This window comes from Oryzias melastigma, linkage group LG10 (genome assembly GCF_002922805.2).
Source record: "Oryzias melastigma strain HK-1 linkage group LG10, ASM292280v2, whole genome shotgun sequence".
NCBI lineage: Eukaryota > Metazoa > Chordata > Actinopteri > Beloniformes > Adrianichthyidae > Oryzias > Oryzias melastigma.
In genome coordinates, this window is record NC_050521.1 from 25,883,588 (window position 1) to 25,896,194 (window position 12,607).

The 12,607-nt window shown below is 39.8% G+C and overlaps 3 protein-coding genes and 1 non-coding gene across 5 annotated transcripts in view; 1 reads left to right on the top strand and 3 right to left on the bottom strand.

Annotated features, from left to right (window-relative positions):
• hspa9 (heat shock protein 9) overlaps nucleotides 1-7,135 on the bottom strand; it is a 9,025-nt gene extending 1,890 nt beyond the window's left edge. Inside the window, exons 1-14 of the mRNA XM_024260364.2 lie at nucleotides 6,847-7,135; nucleotides 6,217-6,275; nucleotides 5,988-6,075; nucleotides 5,029-5,210; nucleotides 4,828-4,952; nucleotides 4,680-4,753; nucleotides 3,569-3,675; nucleotides 3,332-3,494; nucleotides 3,166-3,258; nucleotides 2,657-2,866; nucleotides 1,390-1,617; nucleotides 1,099-1,321; nucleotides 922-1,016; nucleotides 763-855 (exon numbers count right to left, since the gene is read on the bottom strand). Of these exons, the coding sequence (XP_024116132.1) occupies nucleotides 763-855; nucleotides 922-1,016; nucleotides 1,099-1,321; nucleotides 1,390-1,617; nucleotides 2,657-2,866; nucleotides 3,166-3,258; nucleotides 3,332-3,494; nucleotides 3,569-3,675; nucleotides 4,680-4,753; nucleotides 4,828-4,952; nucleotides 5,029-5,210; nucleotides 5,988-6,075; nucleotides 6,217-6,275; nucleotides 6,847-6,927 (1,821 nt within the window). The 5' untranslated portion in view covers nucleotides 6,928-7,135. The remainder of the gene's footprint in view (nucleotides 1-762; nucleotides 856-921; nucleotides 1,017-1,098; nucleotides 1,322-1,389; nucleotides 1,618-2,656; nucleotides 2,867-3,165; nucleotides 3,259-3,331; nucleotides 3,495-3,568; nucleotides 3,676-4,679; nucleotides 4,754-4,827; nucleotides 4,953-5,028; nucleotides 5,211-5,987; nucleotides 6,076-6,216; nucleotides 6,276-6,846) is intronic.
• Nucleotides 2,936-3,131, bottom strand: LOC112137909. The gene has a single exon (XR_002917665.1). It is a non-coding gene; the product is annotated as a small nucleolar RNA SNORA74 (small nucleolar RNA).
• Nucleotides 7,136-9,107: 1,972 nt separating the features above from the next.
• On the top strand, nucleotides 9,108-11,916 carry rab33ba (RAB33B, member RAS oncogene family a). The gene is made up of 2 exons (XM_024260369.2): nucleotides 9,108-9,551; nucleotides 11,191-11,916. Exons 1-2 carry the CDS (start codon nucleotides 9,330-9,332, stop codon nucleotides 11,683-11,685), a joined length of 717 nt encoding a protein of 238 aa, XP_024116137.1. The 5' UTR covers nucleotides 9,108-9,329; the 3' UTR covers nucleotides 11,686-11,916.
• Nucleotides 11,917-12,256: 340 nt separating this feature from the next.
• Nucleotides 12,257-12,607, bottom strand: part of zgc:113425 (uncharacterized protein LOC541425 homolog) — a 7,175-nt gene continuing 6,824 nt past the window's right edge. The window contains exon 6 of one of the 2 annotated variants that reach the window (XM_024260371.2): nucleotides 12,257-12,539. In XM_024260371.2, the coding sequence (XP_024116139.1) occupies nucleotides 12,424-12,539 (116 nt within the window). In that variant the 3' untranslated portion in view covers nucleotides 12,257-12,423. Of the gene's footprint in view, nucleotides 12,543-12,607 lie in introns of both variants that reach the window. The other variant, XM_024260370.2, reaches the window with a different exon arrangement.

Sequence of the window (12,607 nt, forward strand, 5' to 3'; positions counted from 1 at the left end):
ATTAATTTTTAGCCAAATTGCACCACAAACTGTAAAATACAAGGAGTTCATTTGCTGAATTGAGAAGATCCTGTGTGATACAAGCTCTTATTTTGAAAGGAAGTTTTAGCCGTTTTATATTTGGGGGGGCTTTTTTCTCTTTAAGTTTTATTTATGGGGAGCAACAAATCATAATCGGCTAAACATGTACCACGAATTTTAGAAATAGGCACATTTTTGATGTCACATGTGTATATTGTTTTGAAGAACTTTATATGAATTTTAATACATATTTAAGTTTAGAAGCTTTTGAAAAATGTAATTGAAAGTTTTTATCTTATTTTCTCCCTTTTACTGACCAGAAAAATGATCTGAGCGTTCCATAACAACCCCTTTTTATTTATTTATTTATATATGCCAAAACCAATAACTTGCTATCAAAATAATAATAAATACAAAACAGTGTTGTGTTGAAGAACCACTGAGTTAGATAAAGCACGTCTTTAGTTTGATCGTTTCTAAGGCAACAAAGAAGCCTTTTTTAATAAAGAATTACATTTTAAATAAGAAAAAGGTCAGAATTAGCTATAAAAGAAACCAACGGGGGCAAACTTTGACTTTAAACACCTGAAACAAAATCAAAAACAGCTTTTTGGAATTGAAGATTTAAATTTAAGGACAGTTTTTAATGATATTTGTAGCCTCACAGCTTAAATAAACACCACAAAATGATCATTCATGTCATTCAGATGTGGCTTAGTGGCTCCAAACTCAAATGTGTACCTCGTCCGCTGGGAGCTGATCCTTGAACTCCTCCATCTTGGTCTCGGTGTCGTGGATGATGCCCTCGGCCGTGTTGACGGCCTCCACGCGTTCCTGCAGCAGCAGAAACTGTTAGTGACGGTCCTGCGAGGAGCGGACGCAGCTCCTCCTCCTCCTTACCTTCCTCCTCCTGTCCTCCTCGGCGTACCGCTCTGCATTCTTGATCATGTTCTCGATGTCGTCTTTGCTGAGACCACCAGACGACTGGATCACAACTGAGGAGGCGGAGCAACAGAAGCTCAGGTAAAGATCGGCACTTTCCCACTGAACCAGCAGGTACTTCAGATTCAGACTTACTCTGCTGCTCGCGGCCGGTTCCTTTGTCCTTGGCGGACACGTGGACGATGCCGTTGGCGTCGATGTCGAAGGTGACCTCGATCTGAGGGACTCCACGAGGAGCGGGCGGGATTCCCACCAGAGAGAACTGACCCAGAACCTTGTTGTCTGCCGCCATCTCCCTCTCCCCTTGACACACCTTGATCTCCACCTGAGTCTGACCATCAGCAGCCGTGGAGAACACCTGGAGGAGAGGGGGCGTTACAGCGAGTCCTCCTGCGGATCAACGCACGGTCAGCAGATCTCCGGTACCTGGCTCTTCTTGGTGGGGATTGTAGTGTTTCTGTTGATTAGTTTGGTGAAGACGCCGCCGAGGGTCTCGATACCCAGAGACAGAGGAGTCACATCCAGGAGCAGGACGTCTGTGACATCACCGGCGAGAACTCCGCCTTGAATTGCTGCTCCTATGGCAACAGCCTCGTCAGGGTTGACGGATTTGCTGGGAGCGCGGCCGAACAGGTCCTGGACGGTCTGCTGGACCTGCAGAGGACAGGAGGGTCACTTTGATAGTTTTACTACTAATACAGTCGTATCAGAAGTTTACAACAATGGAGGAATGACACAGACGCTCCTATTGGTGTGTTTCTATTAAAAACTTGACATGATGTTTTAAAAAAATGTAAATATTTGAGAAAAATATTATGACACTATTGTATTTCCTTTTGAAAAAAATTCTTAAAACATTGCATCTTAGCGGAGCTTTGAATGTTTTAAAGATATTGTTTCACATTATGTTAACCGTCTTTGCCTTGTTTCTCAATTTACACTTTATTTTGTCTCTGCATTAGTTATGAAACATAAACTGATCTAAATGTTTCAATTAAAAAAAAATGGAAAAAATAATTTTAATATTACAAAAAACAACTTTTCAAATTTGAATCGTCTTTAAACTCTTCGTTTCAGGTTTATTGTGGAACATTGTGCAACAAAAAATAAATAAATCAGTGAAAAAACAAAGCTATGGTTGTAAAAAATAAAAATAAATTTTGCCAAAAAACTATTTTAAAATCAATTATAGCAAATTTTATAGAACAAAGAAAAAAAAATGTTGGACTACTAAGAGTTAAATTCATTATTTACATCAATTAACTCCAGAGAAAACTGAAGCTGCAATACTACGTTTAACCACAAGATGCCACCATTTCCCTGAATTCAAGAGACCCAAATTACTTTAAAGAAAAAGTTCAGATTTAAAAGTACTTAGTTAGACCTGTACATTGTTTTAAATTATATTCAAAATATGTTTTCAAGAAAAAAGTAGATCACAAGTTTTTATGGGATCAATTTGTTGATTTAAAAGAAAAATATTCCCACATTTTATATAAATTGAATAAAAAAGAATGACAAAACAAAGTTTGTAGCATTAAATTACATCATGAAAGAACTTTTTCTTAAACTGTAAAAAATACAAAAAAAACTTATGATTTGAAAATAAATTTGTAAAATAATACTCATGTTTTCATATAAAGAAAACACTAATGCTTCAAAAATCCTTTAGAAATATGCTTTTCCTGCTTACCTTTGGCATCCGAGTCATGCCCCCGACCAGCAGCACCTCCCCGATGTCTCCCTTGGACACCTCGGCGTCCTGCATGGCCTTCTGACAGGGAGCCACGGTGCGGCGGATCAGGTCGGCCACGATCCCCTCAAACTGGGCCCGGGTCAGCTTCATGTTCAGATGTTTGGGTCCGGAGGCATCCATGGTGAGGTACGGCAGGTTTATGTCCGTCTACGAGAAGGAAGACGATGCGGTCACTCTGATCCTGAGGTGGGAACATTTCTCGTACATTCATGTTTGTTTGTATAGCCCTGTACTAGGACCGTCCCGCAGCAGAACCGGAACAGTCCACTCTCACTGGGCTGAGCCCTGCGACCGCTCAGCAGCAGCAGGTCCTAAAACAGAACCTGCCACAGTGAGGCCGATCCAGGAGCTTCCTCTACCAGCACTGTAACGCCGTTCCAGACACAAACTGGACAGCTGACTGAGCGCTGGAGCTTCAGCAGTTCTGACTTCTGGTTCGGCAGTACCTGCAGAGAAGACGACAGCTCACACTTGGCCTTCTCTGCCGCCTCTCGGACTCTCTGCAGAGCCATGTTGTCCTTCATCAGGTCCACGCCGGACTGCAAAGAGAACAAACTTTGTAAACAAAAACATCCGACATCAACCGGATAAACAAGCGGACAGTCGGCCCACCTCTCTCTTGAACTCCTTCACGATGTGTCGTAGAAGGTGCTGGTCGAAGTCCTCTCCTCCCAGGAAGGTGTCTCCGTTCGTGGACTTGACCTCAAACACTCCCTTCTGGATCTCCAGGACCGAGATATCGAAGGTTCCTCCGCCCAGATCGTACACAGCAATGCTGGGAGAACCAGAGCGCAGTTCAGTAAAGTCAAGGCTCCATGAGCTGGAAAAACAGCAGTAACATGCGCTCACATCTTGTCCTGGCTCTTGTCCAGACCGTAGGCCAGAGCGGCGGCCGTCGGCTCGTTGATCACACGCAGGACGTTCAGACCGGAGATCTGACCCGCATCTTTAGTCGCCTGAAAAGCAAACGTTTGTTGAAAAACGGGGGAAAAATAAAAAAGTCTGGTCTGTGTTATCAGAAAATAAGGCTGCCACGATTAGTATATGGAGTTTAGTAAAGCTGAAAGTTACTATGGCATTCTGCTTTATGGACTATTTTGGCATTTACGGTTTTTTAGGCTACTTGGGAGTTTAGCCAATATTTCAACGGCAGTCATCACTTTTGTAGACTAATTTGGCATTTAACTATTATATTAACTGGCTATCAGCTTCAGCATCTTCAGCCATCAGCATTAGCGTTTTCAGCTATTAGCAATCAATTACAGTATCTTCAACAGCCAAATTCAGCTTACAGAATTCATACCAGCATTATCGCAGGTAATGCTATACATCTAGTTCTTAGTTTGTTTAAATCTAATGATGGTTAAGATTTGTGTTTTACATCCAGTGTGCCCATGACCCGACTAATCAGAAAAAATAATCTGCAATTAGTCGACTATTAAATAATCTTTTGTAGCAGCACTATCAGAAAACTAGACTTTTCTGGTCTGCACATGATTAACTATTTTAAGTTTATACTTTAAACAAGCCGCACAAAAAAGGAAAAATGTTAAAGATTTTGGCGCCGATTTACTTTTAAGTCTTTGAGCTTTTACTTCTCTAACTCTGCTTTTATGATCGGTCCCATAAATACTTAAACATTGCAGAGTGAATCCATCTTTCCAGTGGGAATAAATTCACGTGATAGTTTTCTATCAGACTTTATTTCACATTTGGAGAAGCGAACTGCAGCTCAAACTATTGATCTCCCTGCAAATACATTCACATAAGAGTTGCACAACGTTTAAAAATGTGATATTTGTATTCTGATTTAAAGTTTGGTGGAACTTTACTCCACTTTTTCAAACAAAAAGTTTTCATTTGCTCCTGATTTCCAACAATTTGAATAAAAAATACTCAGAAATGCCATTTCAAGATTAATTTTAGCCACACATTTTTCATCAGAGGTAGGATGGATTACCTGTCTCTGAGAGTCGTTGAAATAAGCTGGAACTGTGATTACGGCGTTCTTCACTTTGGTTCCCATGTAGTTCTCTGAGAAGACAAATTCACTTTCAGACTCCTGAAGGTCATCATAAACCTGTAATGACCTCAGACTGCTTCCTCACCTGCAGTCTCCTTCATCTTCATCAGAACAAAGGCTCCCATCTGGCTGGGAGAGTACATTTTCCCATGAGCCTCCACCCAAGCGTCACCGTTGGATGCTCGGACGATCTTGTAGGGGACGTTCTTCCTGTGAAGAAGAAGAAGAAAGACAGTCAATCATCTCAGACGCAAACGTCAAACTTTATCGGAGCTCAGAGACTCACAGGTCTTTCTGGACCTCTGGGTCGTCGAAGCGCCGTCCAATCAGCCTCTTGGTGGCGTACAGAGTGTTCTGTGGGTTTGTGACGGCTTGGCGTTTGGCCGGCATGCCCACCAGACGCTCCCCCTCTGCAGTGAAAGCGACGACTGAAGGAGTGGTCCTGGCTCCCTCTGCATTCTCCAGAACCTGGAGGATCGTGAAGGTCGCATCAGCAAAGCCCAAAAACTGAACATGAATTCATGAGTTGACTAAACTTAAACAGGCCAGATTGTAGGAAAGAATTTCATCAACTGTAATTAAGTTGTGTTTTTTATTAATTAAAATGAAAATTTGCACAATGGAACAGACTGCAGAATATTTTTCTTGCACTGCTCCAAAAAGAAGGGTTAATGGGACTTTTTGTTTTTTTGTGGTATTAATCGCAAATATTTTTTTTATAAATACGTTTCTATTCGTTAGTAAATATCATATTCACAAAAGCTAATTTGTTGATTAAAAAATAAATTAATAAAAATCTGAATTTTTCTTACCAATACTTCAGCAATAGTTAAAAAGTAAATCTCTGCTTCAAAAAAGGTTTTAAAAAGCAATTAGGACTAAGTTACATAAATTAACATTTTTCATTTAATTTAATTTCTTTTTTCCTTTCTCTGTTGATTTTTTTATTTGATTACTCTTAATTACCAGTGAGAAATAAAATGATGTATATTGTGTTCTTGTTTGTAACAAAGTTAAAAAGTTAATTGTGACTTATATTTAGAATTCTGTTATGTTCTTATAATGTATTCCTCAACCGTTCAATAAAAAAGGGGCTAATGTAATTGTACTTTATTATCAGCTGGCACAATAAACAAACAATACGTGTATTTTATCAGTGATATGTCAAAAACTGAATACTGATGTCAAAGTGAGATCTACAAAGTGAGAAGCTTGAGCATTCATGGTATGCCAGCTAATCCTCACCTTGGCCTGTTTCCCTTCCATGACGGCGACACAGGAGTTGGTGGTTCCCAGGTCGATGCCGATGACTGAACCCTTGATGGCTTCAGATCTAAAGCAGACAGAGATGTTTACACACCCAACTTTGGACAGACTATCCTTGCAAATATGGCAACTAAACGTGAATTAATTCACCCAGAAATCTACAATTTTGCAAGTGAATTCAGCAAATAAATGTGTAAATTTAACTCACGCATAGTTTCTTCTGGACAGGTTTCCAAGGACATCTGGTTTGAAGCCACTCCAACATGCCTGTAACAGTAAAACACCTGCTCAATTATAACAGAACATAAACAGGTGCGTTCATAGAAAGCAGAAATATTTACGTGAACCGGATATTACAATTATAGCTTTATACTGTTACCTAAACCATGTGAGGTGCTGGAGAATGAATGGGGGTGAGGAGATCTCAGTGAAGGTCAAAGTTCCCCACAACCCTAATAATGCATAACTTTAATTCCAAAACACCTAAACTGACTTTTTTAGGTGGTATACTCTTCAAATCCACGCTTCCCGGCACCCGTAGGGGTCAAGTTAAGTGACGTCCATTTGGCCGTTCGAATTATCGATATCACTGCATACCAAAACAGTCAATATTTGATAGTAATAGCATTTCTATACGCTCGATTACAAGTAAACCGCTAAAATATGTAGCGTTAGAACAAAAACACGTGACTTTTGACAGTCACGAAGCACTAAGCGGCCTCATGCTAAAGCTGTTAGCATGCTAGCAGCGTTAGCATTAAAGCACCCGGTCACTTCGCACAAGTTTAGCAAAAAAGTATCACATTGACGGTTTGTAGGTGGACATTTTGACGCTTACCTTCTTCACCAAGGATGACACGTTCCTGGAGCACGACCTTGTCGGCAGAGTCCTTGAAATGCTTCTGGCAGCGCTCAACATTTTTTTTCCAAACGAGCTAGCAAGCTAACAAATTTATAAAAACGTCCGGAACTTGTAAAGCTTCACAACTGATTAGAACCAAAGACAAGATCCACAAAGTCTTGTTTTCTTGGTTGATGCAGTCTTACAAATGCTGCGTCCAGGAGGGTAAAGTCGGAATGACCGCCCAGCTCTGCTGCGAAGCGTCTTCTGGAACTATCCTACACATGTTGCACCATGCACCCAGAAGGGACCCCGTCTTTGGTAGTCCGTTTACTGCCTGAACATTTATTTTCAATTTTAAAATTAATTTTAGCGTTTTCATAGTACTTACATATGTAATATAGACTAATAGTATATATTTTTATACTAACTCAGTATATTGTCTTAAATGTAATTTTAATAAGGCGATTTTAATATGTATCTGTATTCTGGCCAAGAATAGGACAGGCTTTTCTAGTGGGCATGTGAAGGTCATGATGTAACGACGGATGCTCGTAGTTTTCACGTGTTACATCAGTGGGAAGTTAAATAAACCACTGATGCTTCGTAAAACTTTTATTTCCCAATTATAGATTAATTTGTTTGGGATACATCTTTAAAGCAGTCAGGAAATATTAACAATTGTCTAAAAGAATACCACTTCTGTTAATTTAAGTAAGAATGAAACAGTTACACAATATAACAAAATTGTTTTTACCCCTTCTGTTAACAAAAGGAAACAAATGATTGAAATTATGACATGACTAGAAGACAATAATACAAAATTTCTGAAATTTTTCAAATTGGAATTTGCAATAACCCCTAATTTAACTTTTCTTTGGTAACCAAACTTTTTAGAAACACCTTATCACATTGTTAAGAAAGTCATTACACATCATGTAATTTTAGGTATTTAAGTCACCAGTTTGCATGGACCTGAAACTGTCTGTTCCAGCTCCATTCACAATTTTAGAGCAATTCTCACAGAAAAACACGAGACATAATAGCCCAAAGTTTTGCTCTAATCTTTGGTGTTTCAGCTGGTTGTATTGTGGATTTTTATTGTGTCAATTTTTGCGACTGAAATCAACCTAGGCAGCATATTTTACCCAAATAAACCTTGAAAGTTTGGACTTTTTTGTTAATTTGTGCACAGATTCAGCTACAGCCTCAGACCATGACCAAGCCTCCTCGTGTTTCTCCAGTCTTCTTTCCTGCTTCATTCTTGCTTCTGTGTTAGAAGCGATGTTGCAATTTCAAATTTTGAGGAATCTGCCCAATGCACGTTTTCCTAGAAACTTTGTGGCTTATTGGTGGTAAAGTTAGGCTTATTTAGGCTCTCTCAAAATTATTATTCTGTTCCTCTTTCTAATTACGGAATCTGAGATAATTTTCTCCTTCTCTTTCAAAAAAGTTCTGCTAATAATTAGAGATAAAATCTTAGTTTATAATTATTCAAATGACAATGATTCCAAATAATCCCATGGTATGATTGTGATTTATGTGATTCCTGTTAGACAACCTACAGTGTTGCTTTCACCCAACAGTAGCTGGGATAGGCTATACCCTGTGACCCCAATCAATCTAATTTTATTGGTTGATTTTCTGCAAATTTTCAATTATCTCAATCCTTTCTTTTTTTACAGAGTATGATTTAATTAAATAGGAACAAAAAAAAGAAAAAATATGACATTTTTGGGAGGGGTCTTTGAGAGGGCCACCAGTCAGCATGACATAAGCAGTTTTCACTTTGCCAAAATAAATAAATAAATACAGCCAGACACGTTTCATCTGTGGATCGTAAACATGTCAAATGTCTCACAGTTGTCCGACTTTTTTTATTATCCAACATGTATAGAAAGAACAAAAAGGATATTAAACAAAGAGAATAGCAGGGAAATGTATATAAAATACATTACAAAACATAAATAAAAAAACGTTCAGACATCTTATAAAGGGAGTTTACTGTATAGTTTGTTTATGTTTTTAAAGATAGTAAATATATAATATATATAAGTCTTTTTCTTTGATTGTTATGTGTGAAAAATGTATTTTATGAATAGAAAATTTGACAAATATATGATTAGCTAGCACTTTTATTTACAAGTCCTCTTGTATATTTGGGATTCCCATGAAACCCAAATATATGGTTACATTTTAGCCAATTTTTAAAATACAAATATCCATTCTTCCTCAGTTCATAGCGATTTTAAAGCTCACAAATCTCGCGAGAAGAGACTTCATAGACTTTACGTGGCGTCTCTGCAGGTTTGCAGACTCTGTTTGGAAACAGATCATTTTTGGTATTCTTTAATGAATCTTTTTACATTTGACTTTGCCTGAGAGGATGTTAATTCTCCAGTCTGCCGCGGGGTGGAAGCCCGCGCGCCGCTGAGAACCCCTCCTCCGCTGACCAGCGCAGGGCAGGCAGTCGGACTGTCATGGCGGACAGCGGCTGTGATTTCCCCGGCTCGCTCACCAACGCGGCTCTTCCTCCGCCGAGGACTCGCATCTTCAAAATCATTGTGATCGGGGACTCCGGGGTGGGGAAGACCTGCCTGACCTACCGCTTCAGCGCCGGGAAATTCCCCGACAGAACCGAGGCCACGATCGGGGTGGACTTCAGGGAGAGGCTGGTGGAGATAGACGGCGAGAAGATCAAGGTGAGCCGCGGAGACACATCCGTCCTCCCGAACCAGAACCCACAGCTGGAAAACTCGATCACTATCCGGTCCAACCATCCTGATGAGATCCTGAAAAACATCTTTTGATTTTGAGCACACATGTTTTCTGGTGATGGTTAACCAGAGAGTGGAGATGTTTGTGTTGTACAGCATGTGGTTTAAATAAAGTTTTTTTTTTTGAAGGAGTAAAAATAATGTCAGATAAAATGTAATATCAAAGAACACAAGTTTGACTTTATTGTAGGCATGTTAAAAAAAACAATTTGTACTCCTTTTTTTATCCAAATAAAAAAAATAATAATAATTAAATCAAAATTAATCTTGAAACCACGATTTTAATTTAAAATCAAGGGTTAAGATTTCCTTTAAAACTTATTTTTGAAGCTTTTATTGTTAGTTTTAAGTAAAAAAAAATCAAAAACATTGTACTCTCTAACTCTCCACCTTTAACTTTATAGTTATGGGAAAGTTGTTTAGTAAAAAAAACTTTATAAAGCATTTTTCATACAACTCAAAATCAAAGGACTTGACTTTTTTTCCAAAGAGTTCCCACTTTTTTATATTATTTAAAAAATAAAAAACGTATGAGACATAGTTTCTGCAGAGTGGCAGCAGTTCATTAGAAATTGCTTAGAGTAAGCCTGCCCCTTTCCCCATCATCCATTTTTTTACATGTCTCTTACAGCCTCTCAAAAGCCCAACCTAAAATAACTGGTGCAAAGATTTTTTTTTACTGGATTATAAAACGTTCATAAGGTCATTAACTCTCCAGACCCAACAATATATGACAGAAATATAACTAAAAGTTTAAATAAAAATAGAAAATGAAGCGGAAACCTCGAGAATTTATTGGTTTAGATTAGAAATGTAAACAATATTTAATGGGACTGTGCAGAATCTTAAATACATGTTTGAATTGATGTATATAGTATTTATTTTGAAAATGATCCCCAGTCCTGAATTCTGAACCTGAGTTTTGAACCTGAATGGGAAGAAACAATAACCTGTATATTGGTGTTTAAAGACCCACTCTGATCAAAACTGGGATTTGTGGCATTTTTCTGATGGAGGACATGTAAAGACATTTTAGCTTCTTGCTGCATTTCTAAGTATTTCTTTGGCCAAATCATTGTGAATCAGGAGCAGATGAAAAAAAATTAAAATTTAAAAAGATCATATTTGTGACGTAGGATGCTGCTCTGCTTCAAACTGATCCACTTGCAGAAAAATTGATCCGTGCACGTTTTTGTTTCCCTCATCCAAGCTGGAATCTGGATCAGAACCGTATGGCTGCTTAGCTCCAACATTCCTCGCCATTTTTGTTGTATGTTAGGTTGGGGGTTCAAGCTTACAGGATAGCATGTAAACTGATGGATGATGGGAAGTGGAGGAGAATTTCTAATGAACTCCTGCCACTTTAGAGAAACTATATCCTTGAAAATGATATTGTTTTTTAAAAATTTGGCTAAAATGGCATCATCATACTAGGAAAGCTCTTAAAATAGATCAAGAGATGATCGAAGTCTTGAAAGCATCCAATCAAAACATCCTTTTGAATTCTTAAGATGTCAAATGATTTTCTTTTTCACTCTCAATCATCTATGTACCCCCCCTCCAGATCCAGCTGTGGGACACTGCAGGCCAGGAGCGCTTCAGGAAGTCCATGGTCCAGCACTATTACCGCAACGTGCACGCCGTCGTCTTCGTCTACGACATGACCAACGCCGCCAGCTTCCGCAGCCTCCCCGCCTGGATCGAGGAGTGCAAGCAGCACTCTCTGGGCACAGAGGTCCCCAGGATCCTGGTGGGGAACAAGTGCGACCTGCAGGACTCGGTGCAGGTGGGCACGGACGTGGCGCAGCAGTTCGCGGACTCTCACTCCATGCCGCTTTTCGAGACGTCGGCCAAGGACCCCAACAGTCAGGGGGACGGGAACCACCGGAACAGTGACCACGTGGAGGCCATTTTTATGACCGTGGCCCACAAGCTGAAGTCTCAGAAGCCGCTGGTCCTCAGTCAGCCTCCGGAGGGCTCGGGGGGCACGGTTAGCCTGAGCGGGGCGAGGGATGGCGGCGGCGAGGCGTCCCGGAGCTGGGGCTGCGGTGGCTGCTGAGCTCCAGAGGACGTCCGAACACATTTCAGTGCTTGTGCTTGAGTTTTGAATGATTAAAAAAGGATCGTCAGTCTGAACGGCTCTTCACTTCCTGAAGACGAACGTGAAATTCATCTGATGGCACCAAATATCACCGATGTTGTAAATCTGCTTTTATTTTGTAGATACTGTGCAGCCCCTTATTCTTTTCAAATGTTGGGATTTATAAATTACAGTGCATTAAGTGAACCCCGAACTTGCAAGTTTCTGTTTCCATCATTCAACCAGAACCTCACCTTAAAGCTCATCGCTGGCGTTTGTACGTGAGTTTTCTTTGCTGATCTGCTTTACGGCGGCTCCACGCCACAGCTGGTCCTGTGGTCGTGTTACAGCAGCCTCCTTCTGCTCAAGTGTCCTTTTTTCTGTTGCTCCAAAGGCCTTTTCTTTTGTTAACTCATCAGCATCAGACTGAGGAAAGAAACACTAAAGCAACACGAGGAAACAGATGGAAAAGTGACACATTTATAATGATTTACTCTCCTTGCAATAAATCACAAAACCATCAAAACTGTTGTCTTATTTACAAAAAATCTAGTTTTATTTATTAAAAACACTAAATCACAAATAATAAATGCATAAATGTTCACATAACAAAAAGGGAATCAAACATGCCAATAACATGGATGCACTTTTGAAATGTTCCATGTCAGCTGAGCTTTTCTGGGTCCAGAAGGAACCAGCGTGTAAAACATGGATGCATCAGGCCATCCTGCTGTAAGGAGGCGGACTGGAGGACGCCGCCGCCGCCTCCTGCGGCTCCACAGTGTCTCTGTAAACTGGCTGAGCAGGAGAATTGAAGATCCGGTCATCGCCTCCTGCTGGAAATAGAATGTAACTACATCACTGTAAATAATGGAAACATCCGTTTTTTTTTTTTAATCTA